Source organism: Corvus kubaryi, unplaced genomic scaffold (genome assembly GCF_017639235.1).
Source record: "Corvus kubaryi isolate FWS band 111438036 unplaced genomic scaffold, C.kubaryi_AGA036_p1.0 split2-37374, whole genome shotgun sequence".
NCBI classification, from domain to species: domain Eukaryota; kingdom Metazoa; phylum Chordata; class Aves; order Passeriformes; family Corvidae; genus Corvus; species Corvus kubaryi.
In genome coordinates, this window is record NW_024582082.1 from 6,687,851 (window position 1) to 6,704,327 (window position 16,477).

At 40.2% G+C, this 16,477-nt stretch overlaps 1 protein-coding gene across 12 annotated transcripts in view; it reads right to left on the bottom strand.

Moving 5' to 3' along the window:
- Positions 1–16,477, bottom strand: part of RAPGEF6 (Rap guanine nucleotide exchange factor 6) — a 124,491-nt gene that overhangs the window by 47,325 nt on the left and 60,689 nt on the right. For 11 of the 12 annotated variants that reach the window (XM_042014659.1, XM_042014660.1, XM_042014658.1 and 8 more), the window contains exon 7: positions 1,086–1,217. In XM_042014659.1, coding sequence (XP_041870593.1) covers positions 1,086–1,217 — 132 coding nt within the window. Of the gene's footprint in view, positions 1–1,085; positions 1,218–15,363; positions 16,368–16,477 lie in introns of those variants that run through there. The other variant, XM_042014661.1, reaches the window with a different exon arrangement.

Genomic DNA, 16,477 nt, shown 5'->3' on the forward strand with positions numbered 1-16,477 from the left:
CTGGAGCTGTAGGCTCTTTGACTCTCTCAACCCTAACCCTAACCTAACATGAATTTTGATTTAGTTTTGATTCAGAAAATAGAAAAGAGTAAAAATAATCAAGATACAAAACACCATCTTCCAGCACAGCCTCCCAGAAATAAGAGAATTCATGAAGCATCTTGGAGAGACTCTGTCAGGGATGCCAGCTACTCCTGACCTAGCTGGCAGCAAGCAAATTTACAGAAGTAGTAAGGCTGTAGATTAAGTAGGACAAAAATGCAGAGATGCTTTTAATGTTCTAAAGGAATTTTTGCTTTAATGTCTTACTCTTATAGTACCCTAAGCAATATATTGCTGTAAATAGATATCATTAATCTGTTTCCAGTATAGAAATAATATCCAGACAGCACCTAAGGAAAAGGAACAGGTGTCTAAAAACAAGTTACACCTACACCATGCTCAACAACTGCTGTACACTCTGTATTGTAGTCAGATTGCAACTTGGAAGTGGAAAAGCTGTGAAATTACTGATCAACACAAACCCAAGCTGAGCCCCCTCAAAAACCAGAACATAAACACCCATGAAACAACAGGAGACAGGTAACTTAATACGTGTATTATCTGTAAACAAATGAAGCTATCTCTGGATTTCAGCCAACTTCTACTCTCAGCAAGCCACACTAGAATTTTGACAGTCAATTAGTGCATAAAGTGGGTTTATTACCATGCCTTTGTTTGCAGAACTGAACATCTGCTATTAGCAATAAATACAAATAATCAAGGACGGTGTTGGAAACACGAGGCTGATTTCAAGAGATTTGTTCCATTTCAGAAAGGAAAACGATCCCACGAATCAACAAATGTTACTTTCAAAAGCCACAGCATACTTGGTGGTACAGAAAGATGTGAAAAGCAACAAAAAGCCTTACAAGCAGCTTGTTCCATTTCTGTGCCTGTGGGAGTGGTGAGTCCCAAGGACAACACAGGGAGAGGTGGAAGCATCAAGAGGGTTCTACCCAAAGTCTTGGATAAAGGGTCACTCTTCCTGTTTATGGAATAGTTAACATCAAGGAAGGAAAACTGTGAAGCCAAAGCAGTCTTACCTGATAAATATCAGACAGGCTGCTGCTCCCAGAGTCACTGGCAATGCTACATCCTGACTGGCTCGAAGGGACGTGTGTCACCTGAGGATGAGGATTGTCAGTGAGATGCATCTTGGTAAGGTCAGCTGGAAGCTGTAAATAAAATGGATTTGAGGAAAGGCAGGAAAAAGAAACAAGATGTGTAAGTCTAATTTGAAGACAAAGTTTTTCCTAAAACTTTAGTTACACATTTAGATTTGTATTTGAATTACTGAATCAAAATCAAACTGAATTTCAGTCTGTAACTTGACATACATTTTGAGAAAAAGCTAGTTTATACTAAGCTGACCCAACCACACTTCACAGTTCATAAAATTGATGGAAAACAATGCACCTTTCTATAAAACAAAGGCCTGGGATATTTACAGCTAAGTGACATACCCCAAGATGACAAATATATGACACTGGCCAAACAGCCAACTGTATTTAACATTAGCTGACATTGCAATCCATTATGAAGAAGCAGGATTCCTCTTTATAAGTTCAATTTATGCACCTTAGTTCAAAAATAACCTTTAGAAAATACCAATGTAAAACAAAAAGTAGTCCAATCTAAACAAAACGTTTGGTCTATAAAAGGCTTTGAATTTTCTTTAAAGGAGTGAGTACACAGAAAGAATATTATGCAGTTTGGGTACAGCTATGTACAACAGCACCCCTATTTTATAAATCTATCTGTAAATGAACACATGGGCAGATATCTAAATTTTAGTGCATAACTCAAGTCCACAAACATATTCTTTCTACTAACAAAACCAGCAGTAGCTTTTAAAGACTCAGAGCTGCATGGTGGTATAAATAAACAGTCCTTTAATTCAGCTGCTGGTTTGTTTTTTGCCACATACACTTCCAATATTTTTAAGAATTAACTGTATGAAAAGCACACTGTATCAAGGAATCATAGATTCTCTATGTGCTTTCATAATTCATAAATTATACAAATTATATACTATTTCTTTAAAAAAAGTTCTGATGCAGAAAAAGTCCAAAACTCCTCCGACAGCATCAAGTGTTGTGATCAAAATGAAAAGATTTCTCCTGTAAAACAAACTAAATTACATGTAACCGTGCCAGCCACTAGATATTCAGTCCTACAAATTAAAGGACAGTACTGTAAAATACTCTTGAGCTGGTATCAACTATATAAATACTGACCAAACTTAAAAGAAGCAGTAAACAGGTTTTGATTTAGCATCACAATTCCATGTCCATTATTTGAAGAGGGCACAAGAGAAACACTTTACCAAATACCAGTTCACATATTTTCTGAACACACAGGTGGCACCACGGGTCTTGCCAAACCTTCCCCACACCCCGGAAAAAAAATGTTGAGACCCTCTGATAAATGCAACATAATTTTACTATCAAAATTCTGATGAGAACATGGGGGATCTTGCATCCCTTGCAACTCCCAATGACATTCTCATTGGCAATCACTACTCAAACACAACCATCCATATGAGCTATGAAAGAAAACATTACTCTTCCTCACTATCCTAATTTTTACCTTCTTCTAGCTTTGTTTTTTCCTAGAAAGAAAGTACAAAATATCCAATCTGTAAATTCCTATCTATGGTCACATGAAAAGGAAAACGTCTGAAAAGCAAAAGGTTGCTAAAATTCCAGAAAATCACACAAAAAAACCCATTTAAACAGTAGGGGGAAGAAAGGAGGATGGCAGAATTAGGGTTAGGGAACTTAAGTTGTAGTGAACTTGATCTAAATACAAAGGATACACAGCATTTTAAAGCCTATGTTTAGCCACCAGAAAAAGTTTTACAGGCTGAAAATACCTATTTTCAGGATTTCAGAACAGCAAAAAGGTCAAAGCACTCAGGTGACAAAACACAAGCCAGTGGCCAACAGGCAACTTCTCTATCAGCACATGGGAAGAGCTGACATACACCCAGATGTAACCTCTCAACTACAACAAAATGTGCAATAGTGAAGCCGAGATTTAATTCTGATTTAATTCTGGTCTGGAGAACTGGCTGGTTACTTCTGGAATCCAAATGGCACATTGCCTACAGAACCCATTTCTGTGCCACACACAGAAGAGCACTCTCCAGGCTCCGCTTCCAATGGGCACAGGGCAGGAAGCATCACATTTTCATCCCTAAAGCCTCGGACACCTGGACATTGGTTAAGGCACCAACGTTTCACTGATGACATCTGCGGTGTGGATGGAGGATGCTCCTGTGCTTTGGCAGTGCTCAGCGAGCAGCAGTCTGTGCTGCAGGGTGACCCCGCTCCCTGCTCCTGGAGCACCCTGCAGTGCCCTCAGCCACGATCCCAACGAGGTCAGAGCATCACTTTCCAGGGAGTCCACATCCAGCAGCACCGTGGTACTCACTGACAAATGGACAGGGCAGGACAGGTGACAGTTGCTGAGATGCTGAAGGTCAGTGGAACTGAAACATTCAGGAGTTTTAGGAAATTACAGAACAAATCAGCCCACATAAATTCAGTGCCTCTAGCTTAAAGACCACAGGTTTGCGCAAACTCTTCAGCCTATCCCCACCTTTAGAACTTCCCTATTCCAATAAACAGCTCTAACTTTAGCTTCAATCTTTTTGTCCATGAGCAAATCCCATGCTGACTGCAGTAACACAGACACAAGGAATCTAATTTAAGCTCCCTTCTATTCAGATTCTCAAACCTTCAAAACAGCTCCAGTATAACAGTGAGCAGGACCAAAAGCAGAACCAATTCTGCAGGATTTCCCAGGAGAACAAGGGCAGGTGCCTGCTCTTTACCAACAACTGGTGCTGTTAAAGCCTGCTCTGGCTCAAAGACATCCCAGCACCAACACATATGCACTGCCACATACAGTTTGTCTTGTCTAATTTAGCTGAGATTTTAAGATTCTTGTGATGAACGCTAGACTGAGAAGTGGGGCTCTACCTAGTCTAGTGGAAGGTGTCCCTGCCCATGGCAGGGGGTTGGGACAAGATGAGCCTTTAAGTCCCTTCCAACACAAACCATTCTGTGATTCTGTAATTCTAAGTACTGATGGAACCGGACATGACTCTCAAAATTGTGCATACACTTCGTGTGTCATTTTCACAAAAATCCACCGATGACCAACTCAAAGCACTGCTAGCCTTCCCAAAGGAGTATTTCTAATCAACTAATTAATCACAACTGCTCTTCAACCCCCCTGCCAGCACTCCACTTCCATCACCTATAAAGTACATGGGTATGTGCGACACTCCTGCTGGACTCTGCAATATGTTCTAGCAAAAGACATTTAATGCAAGTTAGATGCAAGGAAACATCGCAGTATCTCTTTAAGTTTGAGAGAGAGAGATAAGGTTTATTCGAGACAAGTGACCTTTAAAGTACTGCTTGCCACTCTACTTGATCTCCCAAAATAAATCACAGCTTCTATCTTTTGTATGTCATTTTTATTACCCAAAGTAACTGTTCTTTCTTGCAGAGCACACTAGGCAGCAAGACACAGAGAGGATGTTTCTGTACTAACATGACAGCGGACACTGGAAGGACTTGCTGGTTGTGGCAGGGAAGTTGCTGGAAGTGACATAAAATTGTCTTAACTATTGGTGACTGTGACTTTTTTTTCTGAAACTCAGAAACTCTTGTTACAATAGCACCAGTATCCTGAAAAATCATGCATTGGGAAACAAGGTCTAAATAGCAATGTTCACCTATGCCCACATTACATGCTTTTGGATGCAGATGTTTGTATCTGCAATATCTTCTGGCTAATTGTGTGCCCTAGCACCCACAGACAGGAAAATCCCAAACATCCATGACATTCTGATAAACACTCCAACTGACTACTTAGTTGCCACTTTAAGCCACAACAATTTCATTTTTTCATAAGAAGGGATAATCTGGAACTGGAATATGAGTGCATCTGACATGCTGGCACAGCCTGTCCCTGCATCAGTGCCAGCACATCCTTGTGACTGACCTTTCCCAACAAAGCGATATGTACGAACAAACCCCCATTGAAATACCACACTGCAATTCAGAACTGTACAAGAAAGAAAGTTAAGAAAATAGAAGCTATCATCGGCACAGCCACCTACAGCTCTGCACTCCCACCGAGTCAGGAAAACACAGCTGGTGATTACACCAAAAAATCCTGGATCAACAAGGAATTTTTAAAGCATTATTGCAAACTGCAATAGGAAAAAGGAGAGAAAAAAAGACTAAATCCTTCAGAAGCTCATCCTAATGGTAGCATCAGCCTGCCATGCCACACAAACCCAGAAGCATGAGCAGCCCAGACTTGTTTTTGTTAAAGGTATGTGAAATTTTGGAAGAGGGTTCACAGGGTGATCCCATCCCATTTGCCAGGACACACGCAAGGTCAGCCAGCTCAGCCAGGAAAGAGATGAGATGGGGGGGAGAGGACAAGCAGTGAGTAACATTTAATAAAAAATGACATGAACAAAATACTAAACTCTCCTCCGCAGCAGCCTTGAAAACACCCCTGAGATGAAGACTCCAAAGGTCCACCAGGAGCTTGGCTTTTTCTATCAATTTCATGGGTGCAGCCACCTAGCACCAATGCAAGGGGCAGCAGCAGTCCTGCTGCCAAACCAGAGAAACTCCAAAAACCTCTGCAAGCCCCAAACCTGTCCATTTTCCTATTACATAACACAGAGTTTACTTACAAAGAGTATTTGATTTGATTCTTTTGTTGGGTTTTTTTTAACAGACATCAGGACATTTCGGTTTTATACAGAATTACCAACTTCCTAAAAGTAGTTTGGTAACAAGAGCAGAATAATGATTTGATGGTTTCTGCCAGAGACAGATGAGGTTTCCCACTGCTCTCCAGCAAGACCTGTATGAAGTTTAACAAAGGTGAGTACAAGCTTGTGTATCTACACCAAGTCTCGTGTCTGTAATTTTGAAATTAATTGGAGTAGAAGCTCTGCTCCATGGTACAACTCGGCCAGCAGACCAAGGACAGTGTGTCTGCAGTGACATTTACTTCCCATGTAAACACTATTTCCTCTCAGCAATGAAGTCACACAGAATACTTGGGAATTAAATTAAAACCTAATTTTGCTGTAACAGACTTTCAAGATTGCACATGCTCTGTCCAACAGAGCAAATGACATGACCTCTGATGAGATGACTGCCCGTCAACTCATCTGAAAAGGACACTAAAAGTGATGGTCAGCCTGAGGACAACCTCCCTTCATGTGCTCCCCAGAAAGGGTTTGCTAAAAATAAAGGCTATAGAAAGTCATTGCAGAGTATAAATTAAAAGAAAGGCAACCACAGAAGTCAGAAGTTAAGTTTTGTCAGAGAATGGCCAAACTGACACATTTTTCTTTTCTATTTCCCATTTTTTTTTCCATGGAAAGGAATCACTAGAACCTCTTTTGGCAGAGACCATGCTCTTCACCCTTTGTTTCCATAGTTACTAACTTTAGGATTTGCTGGTATCTTTGCCCTAAGTGATGCCTTGGGGTGGCTAACCTGAAAACAGAGACTGGACAAAAATAAGAGAATAAAAGTAGGTATTTATTTGAAGGGCCTTCAAAGGTACACGCTGGGCAGTCAAAAGGCTACACCCAAGATGGACCCTGGGTCACAGGTTCTTCACACTGTTATAAGTTTGGTCCATTCATATATCAGGGTTAATTCTCCAATTATAACTTCAGTTAATTATGTAATTACCCCAAGTTTGCGTTCCCTCTCATGGCTTTAGTTTACACATTTTGGGGTCTGGGACAACAAGGTGTCCTTGAAAAGCAAACCTAGAGAGGCTTTGTTATGTCTAACCAGCATGAGAGAACTGCAGTTAACAGGCCACACAAAACTTCAGAGTCACACATTAGGCAGCGCAGGATTTGAAAAATATGAAAGTTAAAACCTAAGGCATCATAAGGAAAAGCCACATCCATGTGTTTGCGCTACAAGTTTTGAAAATAAGTATCAGTGTTTCCTGTTACACTTCGGATAACCAAAAAACACATGCTTAAAAGGCATAGGCAACATGAATTTGCAAAATAGTCTTGACAGAGGGACACAAGACCTATGAATTATCTTTTTCTATGTGTAAAAAGCTTCACCACTGTGTTTTAACCTGCAGTAAATGGTATGTTTATTAAACATATTCAGAAAGATCCCACAATAAGGACAGTGGCCAAAGGACTCAACATGAGGAAAAAGAACTAATAAAGGAAGCACAACCCACTTAACTCTTCTGGTCCATTCCAAATTCAAATTAATGGAAAGAAAATGAGCAATAAAGAATCAAAAGGTTTGCCCCTTTCTTTGATACTCCTTGACAGCAAAGTTTTTTTTATCAGTTTTTCTAGGTCCCCATATGGATGTTTACAACCAATCGATCCAGTCTGGACACAGCAGAAGCATCAGCCTCTGAGAGAACAATCTGTCCTTTTCCAAGCTGTGTAAGCAAATTTTCTGTCCTTGGTTTTACAGATTGTCAGTAACCTTATACCTTTTTTGCTTTTCTGACATTCCCATAAATGTTGCCAGCAAGAGTAATATTCAAAAACAACACAGGATTTATTTACCATGGAATACCCGAGGACAAGAGCAGCTCAGCCCTGCAGTGTTGGGGCACACATATGGCTTCCGGGTCATTATAAAACCAAACCCCCAGCCCAGCCACCTCACTGTGAAAACCAGTTGTCTGAGACAAACAACCCCAGTTTTAAGGCACACATATTGAGAATTTTGTTTATTGTTTGAGGTTTTCCATTAAGAGGTTTTCACTGGTTTAAGCTGGAACCCATTAACATGCACTTGGAGCGTTAACTGTGATGACACTGGGTAACCTCTGAGCCTTAGGAAACACTCCTGCTCAGCCTCCATCATACCCAAGTGGTTTAAGGACAGCAATTTTCCTTTCTCAGATGACACAGAAAGCCTGGACTGTCACAAGAAGCAAGTTAAAAAAAACCAAACATGTTTGCCTTAAGTCTTAAAAATTAAACCAAATTGCCAAACTAAAAAGACCACTCAATTAAACAGCTGAACAGGACCCCAGTCCTCTTAAACAGGACTTACCCAGCTCCCACTGCTCCCCTTTCAGTGTCTATATCCTTCCAGTCCCTTCAAATGCCATTTTCTCTTCGGTACCCTTAGATTCAAACACCTTTCATACCTTTAATATTGAACTAGTTCTTCAGCACACTCTGCATTCCACCATCTTATTTGCAAGTTGTTTTGATGGTCTCACTACATGCTTGCATTTCCATCATCAGCTTGTTCATTTACACAAGATAACTAACTTATTTAATTAATTCTATTTTTCCTTTCTACAGTCTACTGAAACAGGAGCAGCACTGCTCACTCCCACTGACAGGTGGGCAGTCTCTCAACCTGCAGTCCTTTCTATGTCCCACTTTTTTGCTCTCCTCCATCCCATTCATTCATTCTAAGAAATCAAAAAGGAACAAACCTCTTGGATGTTTTTTCTTGGCATCAGTAAATTATTTTAATCATCTCATATATCCTGCCAGTAAATCAACAAGAAACCACTAAAACCCATAACTTCTCTGAAGTTATTCTGCAGATTTTTCAGTAATCTTTTTCACAAGGATTGGTATAAATTAACTCTGCTTTATATTATAACCTTTACATACAAGCTACAATTCTCCTCCACTTTAAAATACACTTAGAGCTGTGTTAATGGGAGAGAAGAAAGTTGCTTCTCTGAGATACAAAGAGAAGCCACTTAGGTGTCCACAGAGAGGGTAAGATGAGCCCAGCTGAATTACTCATGCTGACATCAGTCCTCAGACTTAATGCAAACAAAAACATTTCCCCCTTAAAGACCACAGATGGTTCACCAGTGGCACAAAACCAGGTTTCTTCAGATTTTTAAAAAGCACCAATGATGTCGGAGGGCGAGGCTTTAAAAGAAACAAGAGCCAAGTGATGGCTCAAGCTTTTTCCCCCAACAGGTTCAGATAAAATCCTGTGCCCATCAATAACATGATGCAAAAACCCAGTGCCTATCCAACTACACAAACTTCATGACAATATTTATTTCAAAACATGCTTTAAGTCACTATCTACAGTATCTACTCCTGTATTTACCAGTACTACAGACACGAATCTCAAAGAAATAAAGACCAAGTTGACATCATTCATGACAGCCTTGCAGTGCCTCGAAAACTATCCCTCAAGCCTTCCTAAAGTATCTCCAGGATTACCATAAGGTGAAAAAAGGGGCACATAACACACAAAAAACCATCTAGAAGAATTAATAGCCCCTAGAGGCTGTTCTATGCCTCTGTTAGCCAAGAGCTTTTTGGTCTTCATGGCTCCTATAGCCAACAGAAATTAAAATTATCTGAAGTATTACGTTTCCTTAGTTACAACAAGGTGACATGAGGACAGAATTTCAAACTAAACTCTGGTGTTGCCTTAAACCACACATGTAATGCAATTTTAATTTAGTTTTCATATGTCTAAATTATAGATTACTACTAGGCCTTAACTCACGGTAATGCTAAGTGTCTGACACGTGAACACCTCAGCTTTGGAGAAGTGGGTCTGAAAACTCACCTACAAAAAACTGCACCAGTATTGATGGGAGGTCCATTTATTAAGGGAATCTCCAGCAAGTAAACATAACTGATGGTTGCAAAAAATGTAACTTTATTACAAGATAACAAGATCAACTCTTCTCTGGTCCATTCACAAAGCAACATTTTTTAAAATGCCAAGACTTGTGCTTTTGTTATTTTGAATATGGAACAGGAATTTTCAGAAAGACTTATTTTCATTGTCAGAGTTCAAATTTTACTCTTTGTTCTTGCCACTGAAAATTAATATGATAGGAAAAAGTGCCTTGTCTAAATAATTACAGTAGAAAACAAACTGTGACAGGGAATAGTGATGCTCTGAGTTCAATAAGGAGCCCAGGAACTCCAGCAGCCAGCAGCAGCCCTGATGTTTGGGAACTCTCATCCTGAGCCAGGACTGCAGGGCACATAAAATTCCACATCTACATCAAGCTTCACCGACTGAATAATTTATCAACTCTTAGATGCACGGATTGGTAAAATACAGCAGGATGACAATCCCTCTTTACACATACTCAGGCTGCTACAACCCCATGTCACAGTAATGACATGCAGGTAACAATCAGCTCCAGGGATGCACCGAGCAGGGCTCCAAGGACATGAGAGCACAGCGAGCACGCTGATGCTGTCAGCATTACCTGAGCCAGGAGCTGTGTAAGGAGGCCTTGGATCCTGTACATGCAGAAAAAACAAAGGAGCCCCAATCTTCCATTGTATTCGTCAAGAAATGCATTTGTGGAAGTGAGAGGGGAAGAACAGGGTGGTCCCAACCTAAGCTGTAGCTGTAAGGAGAATTTTAACAAAGAAGGTTTAAACCAAAGTCTAGGAGGAAATAAATGAACAGATAGGTGTTTATTTGCCTTTTAAGAGCCAATTTCCCATAAAAACAATACTTCAGGAAAAGGCTTTTTCTGTTGAAAAGTAGCACAATGTGTACTTGCACTTAATTTTAACATATTTTACACCAGAGTATAAGAAAATCCAAGTTTTCTGGAGTAAATGGCCACACAGCTCATACAAAACCATTTTTATCTTAAACTATCAAGCAAAAAACGCGTTCAAGAAGTTTACAAAAAGTATCATACAAGTGGTTACAGAAAACAGTCAAAACTTGTACCTAAGTGTAAGAAAAATTGTCATTTGTCAGTCCAAGTCCTCGCTCTCCAAGTGTTCAGGGATCATAGTACTGAGAAACCAGGAGACTGTGCTCTTACAAATAACATGGAGAATCAAAGCAATCTTTCTGAGCAGTGGATGAAGGGGAAAAAGATCAGGAAATACAGGATAGGAGAGACCATGAATATTCTGAGGAGCTGGCTTAAACTCCAGAAACTCCAAAGAGGGCTAAACTATGCAATGCGAAGTTCCCAGGAGGGAAGAGAACCATGAGGAGCCAAGAGAGGAGCTCAAAGAGCAATGACCCCAAGGGATGACAGGGCCCAGTTCTGCGATGCTGAAAGCTGGGCTGGAAGCTACAGGCACAGACAGATGGACTGGTGGGAGAGGCACGGCCAAGGGGAAGAGAAAGACCATATCAAAACTGACTGAAAAAATAAAGCAAAGGATCAGTTACTCTATTTGCTCTGAAAACATTTAAAATTCATACTACCGGGGCTACTTTCCATGCAAGCACATTAGCAAAGATAAGGATGAAATAGAATCAAATCAAGGACACACTATCAAAGCCCTGTTTTTCTTCTAAGGAGATGAAAATACATCTTCAGTTGCATGAAGGTTTCAATTCAAGATCCTGAAGATCAAACTGATGCCCTTTGGAATCAGAAGATGAGGTTACACTGATTTTAGTTATGAATAACCAAAAACTGTATCACATCCCTCTGAGACAATACCAGAAATAGGAATGGGACTGAAAAACGACTCCAAGTCTTCTGCTACAACCCAAACACAAACTTTTACAGGGCAAATGTGTCATTATTATGCTTCACATTATTAGATTTTTAACTAAAGAGCAGAAAGAGAAGAGCACAGAAGCCTAGAAAAAATAAGTTACCGTCTACTGCCGTAAGATAAGTTTAACATGCACCTGGGATCTTGAATTAAACTATTTTCCTTCAGGAAAAAATGTTTTAGAAACTTAAATGTTAATTCAAAAACTCTTATTTTCTACAAAAAGTACATTATCTCAAAAAGCAACCCTTTAAAATATCCTCTGTCGAAACATTATCTAATCACTCCATACTCCCCCCATCAGACCCTTATGCTTCACAAACACAGTAACTGTGGGCACATTCCAGGCTTGGAAAATCTTAAGATGTGCATAAAATTTCTATTACAGAAGAACCCTATACATCTAAATTGTTAAGTTTAGAGCTCTCCTTCATAATGACTTAATAGCACAGTTACAGCTAGGAGTCCAATACCACAAAGTGCATCACAGACAATTGAACAGAGAAAGTTATGATCAGAATTACAAAGACAACCAACATCTTGCTGAGATACTTGTGAATTATTTTTTTGCTTTAAAATACTGCACTGGCATCACAGGACTTTTGTTTAATGTAAGTTGAATGTCTCTTGCACTTGCCAACACAACCAGCCTGTGGAAAGAGATCTCCACAAACCCGATGCAAAGACCCCTATCTTCCTCATCCCATTCCAGAGCCACAGTGACTTAACAGTTGGCACTGTTAAGTTGTTAAGTTGATCACTGTTCACCACACTCCTGACTCCTTATCATCCTTACCACATTTCCTTACGGATGCCTGCATCTATTTATCTCATCTTCCACAATCTATCATTCCAGAAAGGACACAGTCCCCAGGGTAGAGACCATCACTTACAATGTGATGTTCTGCCCCTCTGCTTGTTCCTCCAGATGCAACCAATAGAGAGCAGCCATCATCTCTTCCTGACAAGGAGAGGGTGATCTCCCTCAGACATGTTTCCAGTTATCAGCAGAGTCCTGAGAAATATGTTGACCTCCGCAAGAACCTGTATGGGGCTGAAAGGGCACTGCAGAAATACACCACGTTCACTGCTCTCTCCCTCTGTTCATCCTCCTTGTAGCAACTCTTGATGCAGGGAAAGAAATAGAATGCATCAATTGCTTTACATGAGTCTACTCTGCACCTTTACTTTCAGAAGCCAAAAGCCATGGAGTCTCTGGGGGATGAGGGTGAGTGCAGCCCTAATCAGTGTGTGCTGTGGAAACTGGTGTGGACACCAGTACTTGGAGACACCCTGTACTTGGAGAATGTCTTCCAGGTGCCCACAGTGCTCTTAAAGCCAGCTTCTGCTCCTCCACAGCCATACCAATTAACCTCCCTCGGCTAAGGTTAACCTTCAGAAGCGTTCTACCTTCACAAAAGCCTACCTTTATGATTACTCATAAGAAATATGACTTCATGTTGCTCTGATTCAATCCATGGATCATCACACTGTCACATCCAGAACAGCTGTAATTACAACTGAGTCAACAGCCCATTTTCAGACTACTGTCCTATACCAGTTTAAAAGCAACTGATTAAAACAATTCGGGGACAGAGCTACATAAATCTAATTTCTAGTTTCAAAACAGTATCACAAAATACTTGACATTTTCAAGTTATAAACTCACATTTAAAATTCTGACATGACTTATTTTGCTGTATTATTATTATAAAACACCAGTCATACAAACAGATTTTTAGTACAAAGCTCAGCTAAAACCAAAATGGAACAAATTCAGATCTGATTCAGCTTATCAGTTTGCTTAAATCCTATGCACACTTCTCCTCAGAGTTACCGAACAACATGAACAGATCCCTTCAAAAGCTTGGGGGGCTGCAGGAGTTTTGCGCGGGCGGGGCGCGTACCTGTCTTGTGGATTTTTTCAGAAAGGAATAGAAGTGCTTTATCTTTTGTGGTTTTAAAGAACTTTTAGCTATGGACTGGAATGCAAAACAGTTAATGGGTTCTCATAAGCCATTAAAAAAAAAAAAGGAAAGAAAACACAAACTTTCCTCTTCCTAACATTTCATACCATTTCATTTATGAATAGTAACTGAGTGAATAAATGGCTTGGCTGGCAGAGCAGAAATCCACTGGATATTGTCCACAGAGGTGACACAGGGGTCAAAAAACTTTTTTTTATATTATTATTTTACCCTTGTGAAGCCCTTATTTAAGCACATGGTTCCTTTTTTGTGGTTTCTCATTTCAACCCAAACTTTGTGGAAAGCACAATCCCAGATGAAGTACCAAGGTGACTAAGCATTCCCAGTTTTTAAGCAGTATTACAACATTCAAACCTTCTTAATATGGGCAGTTCAGGTAAGTCAAGCTTAAGAAAACTCAGCCTTTCATAATTAATGTCTGCAGAGTAGGAAGGGAAGAAAGAGAGTCTACATGTACACTGGGGCACGGATGATAATACAAACAGGCCGGGAATTGCCAGCAGGAACTCCAAGGTGAGGAGCCACAATTACCTGTCTGAGCACACAGCACCCAGCCACCCTCCAAGAACACAACTACCTGCAGCTCCACTTCACCTATGATGGGGTGGACTCAGCACACATGAAACAGCCAAAATTCAGCCACACATCCACCCACACGCTTCCACGCTGGTTTTGGCAGCTGCACAAGGAAACCCCACAAACCCAGCACTTTCGCCCCCATACACCACAAGCTTCCCTTTACATTGCACCAGACATAAAAACCAAACAGGGAAAATCACCCCGGACAGGGAGTCCACACACCCAGCTGGCTTCTCCCTGTGCCTTTACACACCATCATGTCATTGAGGCTCTAAACTTTTTGGGTTCAAAGTCAAGAGTGATCTCCTGCTCCAAAGTCAGTGCTGTATCTCACACTGACATGAGCACAAGGCTTTTGCCCACTGCCTCCAAATGCCAGAAAGTTGCACTTTTTTTTTCTGCCCTGTAAATACAAAATTATAATAAAGAAATAATAATGAATATATGCCTGGCTCCGGATTTATAAGGCAATTCCTGTGTCTTGGGTGACTACTTCTTGGAAGTAACCTTAATAAAATACCAGAAACTCAGCTAATTTTCTGACTGAGCATACCAAATAGTAAGTGTCTCATAAATATTGTATTTTTAATTTCTTTAAAGGCTTTTATCTCAAAGGTGGGTTTGCTCGAACATTCTAGCTTTCATTATGCCATTTAAAAGAAACACCCTTCCCTCTCCAGTTTCACAGAAATACTGCATGCTCAGACACACAAAATAATCTGGGTCCTTTAAAGCTAATTGTAGTTACATAGTTCAGCTAAATAATTAACCAATTCCAAGCTGCTGCACAAAGGAAACAAGCAATACAGCTCCACACAGCTTGAAAATTAAAACATCAATGGGTTTGGATACCAGTATTTTCAAGTCAGCAAAATATGCCAGCACTTATAAAAATGTTAGACTTCAATAATATTTATAGGCTTCATATACACTTCATATCCATAGGCTAAAAAACAAGCTTAACACATTTCACAAGCAAATGGTTTTTTTTTTATACTTTCTGGTAATTTGTAAGCTATTGGTACATAAACAATTCCATGATTTCTAGGTCCCCCCTTCCTGGTTAGAAATGATTCCACAAGAATAGCTCATGCACAGCCAGGATTCCAGTACCTTCAACCCAGCATGCTGCTGGGATGAGAAGGGAACATTCAGATAGCACCAGGGCTGTCAATACATGTCACAGAAATGCAGCACAGACAAAATCTTACTTACTTTGGAGGCCCAGGGCTGTAAGCAGTTGGCGTAACATCGAACAAGAAAAGCCATTTCTTAGGCTGGGGAAAAAAGTTTCCTTTCTCAAATAAAAGCCACAGGGGGAAAAAATGAGAAAAATCCCTTCTGCTTTCTCTTTAAAAATCATAAAGCAGCAATGTACATATATGCAACTTCTCAGGCTTGGATTTCACACTGAATTCGATTACAGCTTCCACTAGATCTGAGGAGTTTTCAGTATTGCAGGGAGTTAGCAGCAGCAGCAGCAATTCCTATAAAAATGTTCCAGTTTTAACAAGCACATAAATTCAAATCAAAATGTTTCCTAGCTTCTCAAATACAAATATCCAAACATTCCTCCAGGCAAGAGGCATGCACCCAAAAAGTGCTCCTAAAATTGAATTAATTCAGAAATGGATTAGAACTGCAGGTTAAAGCAACAATACATTAAAAAGCGAGGCATGAATTCTTCAAATTTCTTTTTTTCTTCTAAAATGCATTTAACAAGTGGCTTATCTTCAGCTCCGCTTTTCAGAAACTTCATATTCATATTGCAGATGAAATTTTGCAAAGGTTCTTCAGCATCTTAGGCGATCCAGGAATCCCACACCCTGGGATATTAAACTTTCTTCTTTATACTCGTGTCCATCATAACTGCAGAAATTGAATTTGCATCCAGACTGTAGCTCCAGGATATATGCTCTAACAGGTTTGCATTGTGGAATGCATTAAAAGCCTCTGCAACACAAACCCTTTTCTCTTTTGCACCCCCTCCTTCTTTTTTTTAATGCAGTTTACAACTCTGCAGTGTTGCTTAGTATTCTAATGCATCAGTCAGATAGCACGGCTAATCCACGCCTAGCTTTTCCAATTAAAACATTTCTGTAATGCCAAACAAAACAGGACGTCCATAGCTATAGCAAGGCTGACTGCTGGAGTCCTATTTCCTACTATCTTTGCTTGCTTCTCAGCAGCTCCCTCAGGAGAAGCTCCCATCGATTGGATGCTCCGCAGCAAGATGAAATATCTAATAAGGAGGAAAGAGAGTGGGAGGGGAACAGAGCTAAAAGGATGACATCACCTGTATAGAAAGCCTTTAGAAACTGCATTAGAT